General features: G+C 42.3%; 1 protein-coding gene across 1 annotated transcript; it reads right to left on the bottom strand.

Moving 5' to 3' along the window:
- Positions 1-8,767: 8,767 nt before the first annotated feature.
- SMIM43 (small integral membrane protein 43) lies at positions 8,768-9,016 on the bottom strand. Its single transcript, XM_063309918.1, has one exon. It carries the CDS (start codon positions 8,951-8,953, stop codon positions 8,768-8,770), a length of 186 nt encoding a protein of 61 aa, XP_063165988.1. The 5' UTR covers positions 8,954-9,016.
- Positions 9,017-10,026: the final 1,010 nt, after the last annotated feature.

The raw sequence follows: 10,026 nt of genomic DNA, 5'->3' as shown, positions 1-10,026 counted from the left end.
GGTGTTGATCCCTGCTTATCTGGGTGTTGGCTGCTGGAGTGGATATGTTCTGGTCTTTTTGTTTCCTTCTTAGCTTTTTTATTTTTTCTTTTGAATGGTGTGTAAATGTGATTTACCTCTATGTGACCACTGATGTCTGAATGCCACGCTTCCAGGAATTCCCTAGTGTTTTTGGATTTAGCTTGGTCTAGGATGCACACAGTTTTCCAGTTGAAACTATGGTTGAGTCTGTCCATGTGTTGTGAGATTAAGGTGTTTCATCATGTCTTCTGACTGCTAGTTAGTGTTCATGGATTCATTCTGCTAGTCTTCTGCCTGTCTGTCCTATATTGGGGTTGTTACAGTCCTTACACTGTATGTTGTAGATGACATACAGCGCCTGGCAGAGCAGGGCAAGCTACTGTATTTAAACAAGGAGCAAACCCCACACTCACTGGCACTGATGATGTTACCTAGTTGGGTAATGAAATGTCTGCAAGCAAACAACCAAAGACTCCACAGTTCAGCCCTGAGCTACATACAGTATATACTCTTCTATTGGTTTCATTACCCAACTAGGTAACATCATCAGTGCTAGTGAGTGTGGGGTTTGCTCCCTGTTTATATACAGCAGCTTGCCCTGCCAGTATTGGTGGGGGTATGGATTTCTGCTTGGTAGTTTCTTGGTAGTTCCTTGATTAGGGTATTGTTTTCTGCTTAATTGTTTGTCTGGTGTTGATCCCTGCTTATCTGGGTGTTGGTTGCTGGAAAGGATGTGTTCTGGTGTTTCAGTTTCTTTCTTAGATTTTTTTTATTGTCTCTCTTGAATGGTGTGTAAATATGCAAACCCCACACTCACTGGCACTGATGATGTTACCTAGTAGGGTACTGAAACATCTGCAAGCAAACAACCAAGCTCAGGGAGCACCAAGGACTCTACAAGAGAAGGTAAGCCCCAAACCTAGCCTGGGTTTCAAAATATTAAATCTGACTTCCCTATTGAGATATGGCTGTCCATTCAGCTTTCTTTCATACAGTTGTGAGACTAAGGAGCTGGGTGCCAGGGGGTGAAATCACAATTTCAATCTTGTAGCCAACTCAGTATTTAATTACAAACAATGGGCTCCCTCAGTAATCTTTTATCAAAGGAAAAATCCTATTTTGTAACATTCCTGTATTTGAAAGTATCAGACAAGGATGCAACCAATTAATTATACTGATGAGCTATTCACAGAGTCCCAGGATTGTATTTCCAGAAAGACTAGTTTACAGCAGGAATGCACAAAGATTTTTGACCCAAGGCTATGCTGCTTTTGAGCATAGGGAACAAGCCAGGAACTACACTCTAAAATGCAAGTGGGGCAAAACATGGTGGGACCGTGATATAAGCTAAATTTAATTTAGTTTAGTTTGCATTTACATGTAATAAAAATCAATGTGTATGAATGAAATACAGTTAATTGGCTTATTCCCTTATGATTTGGGGATCATAACCTTTTGGAAGTCTTCTGGAGGCTAGGGTTTATAGAATGTCTCTAAGTTAATATTTCCTTCATCCACTATAATGTTTACAATGAGTTGGGGAATTACGGGAGTTAAATCCAACATATCTGAAAATCAGGTGCTTGGCAAAAGGTAGTTAAAATATCAAGAAGTTAAAGATTATATGCTGTAGCCTTTTTGGAAATACAGAGTGAATATTAATAGGATGAATTCATAATGTCTTTGTTTTAAGACTATTAATATATCAGTTTTATTGTGTAAGCCATCTTCAGAGTAACGTTAGTAGTCCAAGTCAGGATACAGGTTTTAATTAATTAAACTCACTTCACTTCCTTTTAATTTAATGTAAATAAGATTGATTAACCTCATGCTTTTAAAAAATTGTCATTATTTGTTCAGGCTCACCGTGCTTCCTTCAGTTATCAATTAATCAAGCAAGCCTTATCATTCTACCTTGTATTCCCTGTAATTTACACTGCTTTTTTATCATTTTCCTGCATTTGGTCAATATTGTTCTAGTCATTAGCTGTTGTTAATGGTGTGTAACACCTCTTATAGTGATGACATTAGAGCCAAATGGCCAACTGACCAAAACATCTCTTTTTGCTACCTAGCAGAACTGAAATTCATATAACATCTCATCTACCACAAACCAAACACTGATTCTTTCTTATCACTGTTTACCTTTGTCTTCTTGTCATCTCCAGATATTTATTGATCCATTCATTTGCTTTGTGAAAAAGGTCTGTGGTTGCTGAACCATATTTGTTATTTCCTAGAGCAGACAAAACAGCTGCCATCCTAAGTCATCCCAAAGAATGCTCCTTCGGGCTCCAAAGCAATCATCAGATGGTCCTTCGGTCCCTTCATCAAATCAGAAGTAATTTTACCTGCCATACTGGTGGGCATTTTTCAACAGTTGTTCTTTTATTCCTTTAAAAAAGGATTTGTATTGTTACTGATGGATCCAAATTATTATATTGTCTCATTTTATTGGAAATTTAACATACCAACTGTATATAGTTTGTTTTTACCTTTGCAGCTTATTTGCTGCCTTTAAAAAACATAAATATAAACCAAATATACATACATGATACACAATTCATAAGTATAAAGTGCTAATTAATTAGAGGGCTTTTCTGAGACTATCCTTAAAACAATCAACTCAGTAAATGAGAATAGCTATACTTTTGATCACAAAAAAAGAAATGTAAAAAAAAAGGCCAGGAAAAAAAAAGGTACATATTGCAATTCACTTCAGCAAAGGATCGTTACCTTGTCGTGGTGCTGGAGCTTGAGCACCTCAATGATGCCATGAGCTAAACCGTGAAGGGCCACCCAAGACGGGAAGGTCATGACAGAGAGGTCAGACTAAATGCGATCCCTGGGGAAGGTAATGGCAACCCACCTCAGTATTCTTGCCGTGAAAACTAAATGGATCAGTACAACCAGAGATATGTCGGTATACCATCGGAAGATGAGACCCCCAGGTCGGAAGATGGTCAAAATGCTACTGGGGAGGAACAGAGGATGAGTTCAACTAGCCCCAGACGTGACAACGCAGCTAGCTCAAAGCCGAAAGGACGGCTAGCAGCCGACGGTGCTGGTGGTGAACGGCGAATCTGATGTTCTAAGGATCAACACACCATTGGAACCTAGAATGTAAGATCTATGAGCCAGGGCAAATTGGATGTGGTTATTGGTGAGATGTCAAGATTAAAGATAGACATTTTGGGCATCAGTGAACTGAAATGGACTGGAATGGGCCACTTCACATCAAATGACCACCAGATCTACTACTGCGGACAAGAGGACCACAGAAGAAATGGAGTAGCCTTCATAATTAATAGTAAAGTGGCTAAAGCAGTGCTTGGATACAACCCAAAAAACGACAGAATGATCTCAATTCGAATTCAGGGCAAGCCATCTAACATCATAGTGATCCAAATATACGCCCCAACCACAAATGCTGAAGAAGCTGAAGTAGAGCAGTTCTATGAGGATCTGCAGCACCTACTGGACAACACGCCTAAAAGAGATGTTATTTTCATCACAGGAGACTGGAATGCTAAGGTGGGCAGTCAAATGACACCTCGAATTACAGGTAAGTATGGCCTGGGAGAACAAAACGAAGCAGGACACAGGCTGATAGAATTTTGCCAAGACAATTCACTCTGCATAACAAACACTCTCTTCCAACAACCTAAGAGACGTCTTTATACATGGACTTCACCAGATGGACAACACCGAAATCAGATTGATTACATCCTTTGCAGCCAAAGGTGGTGGACATCTGTACAGTCGGTAAAAACAAGGCCTGGAGCTGACTGTAGTTCAGATCACGAACTTCTTCTTGCACAATTTAGGATCAGACTCAAGAGATTAGGGAAGACCCACAGATCAGCTAGATATGAGCTCACTAATATTCCTAAGGAATATGCAGTGGAGGTGAAGAATAGATTTAAGGGACTGGACTTAGTAGATAGGGTCCCGGAAGAACTCTGGACAGAAGTTCGCAACATTGTCCAGGAGGCGGCAACAAAATACATCCCAAAGAAAGAGAAAACCAAGAAGGCAAAATGGCTGTCTGCTGAGACACTAGAAGTAGCCCAAGAAAAAGGAAAGCAAAATGCAACAGTGACCGGGGGAGATATGCCCAATTAAATGCAAAATTCCAGAGGTTAGCCAGAAGAGATAAGGAATTATTTTTAAACAAGCAATGCGCGGAAGTGGAAGAAGACAATAGAATAGGAAGGACAAGAGACCTCTTCCAGAAAATTAGAAACATTGGAGGTAAATTCCAGGCAAAAATGGGTATGATCAAAAACAAAGATGGCAAGGACCTAACAGAAGAAGAAGAGATCAAGAAAAGGTGGCAAGAATATACAGAAAACCTGTATAGGAAGGATAACAATACCGGGGATAGCTTTGACAGTGTGGTCGGTGAGCTAGAGCCAGACATCCTGAAGAGTGAGGTTGAGTGGGCCTTAAGAAGCATTGCTAATAACAAGGCAACAGGAGACGACAGCATCCCAGCTGAACTGTTCAAAATCTTGCAAGATGATGCTGTCAAGGTAATGCATGCTATATGCCAGCAAATTTGGAAAACACAAGAATGGCCATCAGACTGAAAAAAATCAACTTATATCCCCATACCAAAAAAGGGAAACACTAAAGAATGTTCAAACTATCGAACAGTGGCACTCATTTCACATGCCAGTAAGGTAATGCTCAAGATCCTGCAAGGTAGACTTCAGCAGTTCATGGAGCGAGAATTGCCAGACGTACAAGCTGGGTTTAGAAAAGGCAGAGGAACTAGAGACCAAATTGCCAATATCCGCTGGATAATGGAAAAAGCCAGGGAGTTTCAGAAAAACATCTATTTCTGTTTTATTGACTATTCTAAAGCGTTTGACTGTGTAGACCATAACAAATTGTGGCAAGTTCTTAGTGGTATGGGGATACCAAGTCATCTTGTATGCCTCCTGAAGAATCTGTATAACGACCAAGTAGCAACAGTAAGAACAGATCACGGAACAACAGACTGGTTTAAGATTGGGAAAGGAGTACGGCAGGGCTGTATACTCTCACCCTACCTATTCAACTTGTATGCAGAACACATCATGCGTCAAGCTGGCCTTGAGGAATCCAAGGCTGGAGTTAAAATCTCTGGAAGAAACATTAACAATCTCAGATATGCAGATGATACCACTTTGATGGCTGAAAGTGAAGAGGAACTGAGGAGCCTTATGATGAAGGTGAAAGAAGAAAGTGCAAAAGCTGGTTTGCAGCTAAACCTCAAAAAAACCAAGATTATGGCAACCAGCTTGATTGATAACTGGCAAATAGAGGGAGAAAATGTAGAAGCAGTGAAAGACTTTGTATTCTTAGGTGCAAAGATTACTGCAGATGCTGACTGCAGTCAGGAAATCAGAAGACGCTTAATCCTTGGAAGAAGAGCAATGACAAATCTCGATAAAATAGTTAAGAGCAGAGACATCACACTGACAACAAAGGCCCGCATAGTTAAAGCAATGGTGTTCCCTGTAGTAACGTATGGCTGCGAGAGCTGGACCATAAGGAAGGCTGAGCGAAGGAAGATCGATGCTTTTGAACTGTGGTGTTGGAGGAAAATTCTGAGAGTGCCTTGGACTGCAAGAAGATCCAACCAGTCCATCCTCCAGGAAATCAAGCCAGACTGCTCACTTGAGGGAATGATATTAAAGGCAAAACTGAAATACTTTGGCCACATCATGAGAAGACAGGACACCCTGGAGAAGATGCTGATGCTAGGGAGAGTGGAAGGCAAAAGGAAGAGGGGCCGACCAAGGGCAAGATGGATGGATGATATTCTAGAGGTGACGGACTCGTCCCTGGGGGAGCTGGGGGTGTTGACGACCGACAGGAAGCTCTGGCGTGGGCTGGTCCATGAAGTCACGAAGAGTCGGAAGCGACTAAACGAATAAACAACAACAACAATTGCAATTCAACATTAATGTGGAAGCAGGTTCCAGTTGAGGTTGACCATCTCATAGCATAGAAGTCCTAGGGAAGTAAACAGGCATTAGCCTGGAAAGCTCTACAATTATTAGCTAAATAATTAACAATTCACCATTATTACCATATCCCATCCATTAATTGTTAGGGCATTCAATAGGCGATTGTGAAAACAAAAGACTGAACAGAAAGGTCCTTGGTTCAGCTCCACAACTCTGTATACAAATATGTTGTATATTATTTCTGCATGCATTGTACACTGGATTCCCACTTGGGCTTCATATTTGGTTAACAGCTTTGCAGACCTGAACTGGTTACATTCTCAAGTTGCCACAGATACCTCAGAGAACATTTAATAAGATTTGGTTACAATCATCATATTGTTGGAGATGTTACACAGGAATTGGAACTTTAATCCATATGGTTTGGACTTGTCTTATTGTTGCCAACATTATAGACCAACATCAACATAGGCTTACACACACACAGACTAATAGTCTGATCATTAGCCTCAAATATTAAAAGTGGTCAGGAGCTATTTACAGCATATAAAAGAAAACATTTACCCATCTGTGTAATTTTTCTTTCAAATGTTAGCTTCCAGCCTATTCCAAATGGCAGGTAGTCACAAGTGTTCCCTATGTACCCATCTTTATTGAAATCTGCAGATTTGATAGGACAAAGACAACGAATATATCAGCATCAGTTGAGGAAACCAGGAACTCCTAAAATACTGAAAGAGTTACAACTCTGTTGTCTTTGGACCTTGTTTGATATTTCAGGCTTCAGCTCTGAAATCTAATAAGGAATAGGAGTAATTCTGTGGGAGGAAAAACTGTTTTGAAAACTGGCATGTTGATGATCTAATCTGAGCAACTGCACAATAAATTCAGCTGTCTAAATAAGGACATACATATATTTTGAAACTAGCAATATGTACAAAGGAGTAACAATGCTATCCCACCCAAGAAATACTAACATTAGCTTAATTAAATTAAAGCCAAAAGTTTTAATAATCTAAAGCCAAAGCCTGGTATCATTAAAATGTTACTGCCAAAGCCAATCACTGAAAAACACAAAAGGAATGCCGGTAGGTACATACAGATTTCTTCTCTTTAACAAGAAATTTGATGGAGCAAAAACCTTACAGATTACATGAAGTAATTTGGGCCCAATATTGTCCAAGGACATTTATAAAGTGTGTTTGTGTCCATTTTGTAAATTTCATTTGACTAAAGAGGTCTACTGACAACTGGGTGGAATGCTAAGAGTCCATTAGACTGAAGTAAGAAACCAGGTGGGAATTAGAGCAACGCATTCATACTCATACTCCCACTGACCTCTTTAGGGCTTAAGTTAGTCAGAACTAAAGTGTTCTCATTCATTTCCACAGGATATAGTGCTCTGGATTCATGTAGCATATTTCATAATTATAGGAGTAGGAATGTCTGTAACCCTTGCTTACCAAGTTAAACTGGAGAGTTAAGATGGTCTCCATTCTCAGAAGTTTGGGGAAAGACAGTTATTATTCAGTCATAAGAAAATTCATGTGATGATAGGATTCACATATTATCATGGCTTGTTTTAATCATGATTTGTTGAATTTACCATGGCTGGCTTATACAGCACTAAACCAAAACTAAACAGACCACATTATGGAATAACCTGATGTGCATAGAAGTTTGGGTTTACTCAAAAGCATTTTAATTGTTCTTTTCACATTTTGTGGCCTAAGCCATCACCGCACACTTGAAAGCTGAGCTCGGAAGCCACATCTTGGCTCAATGGAACCCTTATAATAACTGCTGAAAATTGTACTTTTTACAATACTCTCACGGGAACAGCAGGGCAATGGAGTTACAAACACCCAACAGAATCCTTTCCTATTTTTATGTCCCTATGTGTGTGTGATCCTTGGCTAAGTAAATTTATAAACCAGTATTATATTGACAAATGTCCCAGAAATTAATTTATTGAAGCTGAGAGCAGAGTAAGTGAAAAGGATATATATGAACAGCCCCAAAGGAACTTGAGAGATCATTATGATTTTAAATTAGTGAACAGAAAAAATGAAAAATAAGTGCAAAAATGGAGAAAATTATTAGAGGGATTTTAAAATATATTATTTCAGATGTTTGGAGCATTTCTTGCTCACTTCAGTATCTGGGACTTCAAAAATTTGCTAGGGAAATTGGAGCCACCAGTTTACTGTTATAACTTAAATTTGGGCTGGTTATGCATGTTCTGTTGACCAAGAGGTATCTTAGGCAGGTTGCAGTATAAGCATGTTCTGCAATATTTACAGAATATAAAGACACCCCCCCAAAAAAAGTTAAAATTGCTTCTATTTATGACTTACCAAGCTTTTTTTATATAAGAATTCCAATCATTAAGGAACGCTAACATACCACTTACCATATTTGGAAACCTGCCCCTAAGAAGGACTTGCTTTGTGATTTCCTAGGGCAGCTTCCTCCAAGCTGATCCCCTACCCAGGTGGTGGGACCACGTTCCAGAACTGCTGGCTGCAAAGTGCGGAGCGGCAGTCCGGAAGATTCAAGAAGGCGCTGAATTGAAGAGCGCAAGGTGAGGATGCCGCAGAAGCCGGTTTTGAAGTTAGCGTTTCCCAGCCCAAGGCTCATTCCGTCGCCACTGGAACGCACCCCCTCCCGATCCGATCCCAGAGCCCCTTCAGCCCACCGAGACGCACGGGAGGCTGCTCCTTGCAGCCACTCCTAGAGGGGCCGCGACGCAGTGCGCCCCTTTCTCCAGGCGGGGGCGCCTCGCCTCACAAGGTCTGCTCGCGGCAGAAGCCCCAGGGCTCTCGTAAGGAGGGGCGCCCGGGCTGGAGGGCGCCGGTGCTCGCCACGGAGTTCTTCAGCTGCTTGATGACCCCGAAGAGGAGCAGGAAAAGCAGGAACAGCAGAAGGAAGAAAAGCGCCAGGTAGAGGAGTAAGTTGAATTCCCACTCCATGGCGCTGCTGCGGCCATCCCTCACTAACTGCCCCGCGAGGCCCCCTGCTCCGGGGAGGGAGGGATCGGGGCGCCCAGCCGTCCCTGGCGTCGCCTCGCCCAGCTTTCCCCCACCCTTTCTTCGCCCAGGCTGGGGGCCGACCGGAGGAGGCGCGGGGAGAACCGCCGGAGGGTTTATACGGACTCCAGTTGGGAACCGAAAAAAAAAGATCAGTCCATCGTCGTCAAGGGCTGAAGCTTTTACGAGCTCAGTTTCCACTCGCAGATCCCGCTGAAGGAACACACAGACACGCGCACACGTCGCACTTGAACCGACTGCCCAGCAAGACCAGGATGGTGCCCCGAGCGATGCTCCGCGCGTTCCGTACCGGGTCACCACAGGTTGGCTTGGAAAAGGCGAGGGGGCCGTCGGGGAAGGCAGAAACCCTCCATCAAAACAGCAACATCCCGGCAAAAGATTCCAGCAAGTGCGGACGCGGCTTTTGATCAACCTAAAGCACAGGGAAAGGCGAGCAGTGAGAAAGAGGGTGGGATTGAAGGAGCAACCGCTACCTAATGGAGCCTCGCTCCTGCCAGCCCTGTCCTGGTGGACGCCCGGCACATCTGGAGGGCATCAAGCCGGGAGACCTGCTAAGAGAGCCGCAGGGGGGAGCGGGCTTTTCTGACGCAGGACAAGGCCGCCTCGATCACCGGGTCACTGCTGTCCTTTCAGAAGGCGGTGAAGTTTTTCGCTGCTGAAATTTATCGTGAACGTTTCCTGCAGACTCCAGCAGCCCTGTCGCCCACTGCAGTGTTTTGTAGCACTGGGCTAGAATATGATCAGGCAACACATCCTGGTTGCTCCTTGCACTCTTCCAGCCAGTACCTGCCTCTTGATTCACAAGTTCTCTGAGTTCCTGAGAGGCTTAATGCCTAATAAGTTCGAATGGGTTTCTTTTAACTTACATTAGGAATTCTTAGGTTGAGGGATGACAACAGTTGATAACATTCCCCTTTTTTTTGTATTTTGATGTATTTTCATGTGTGGAATTTCCACAAAGACGTAAAAAAATCAGGCTTTATTTATAAATGTAT

Source organism: Candoia aspera, chromosome 8 (assembly GCF_035149785.1).
Source record: "Candoia aspera isolate rCanAsp1 chromosome 8, rCanAsp1.hap2, whole genome shotgun sequence".
Lineage (NCBI taxonomy): Eukaryota > Metazoa > Chordata > Lepidosauria > Squamata > Boidae > Candoia > Candoia aspera.
This window is presented reverse-complemented; position numbering and strand designations above follow the sequence as displayed.

Bases quoted from the DNA above. Each gene is read 5' to 3' on its own strand.
- SMIM43 (XM_063309918.1), bottom strand. From the start codon at position 8,953: ATGGAGTGGGAATTCAACTTACTCCTCTACCTGGCGCTTTTCTTCCTT.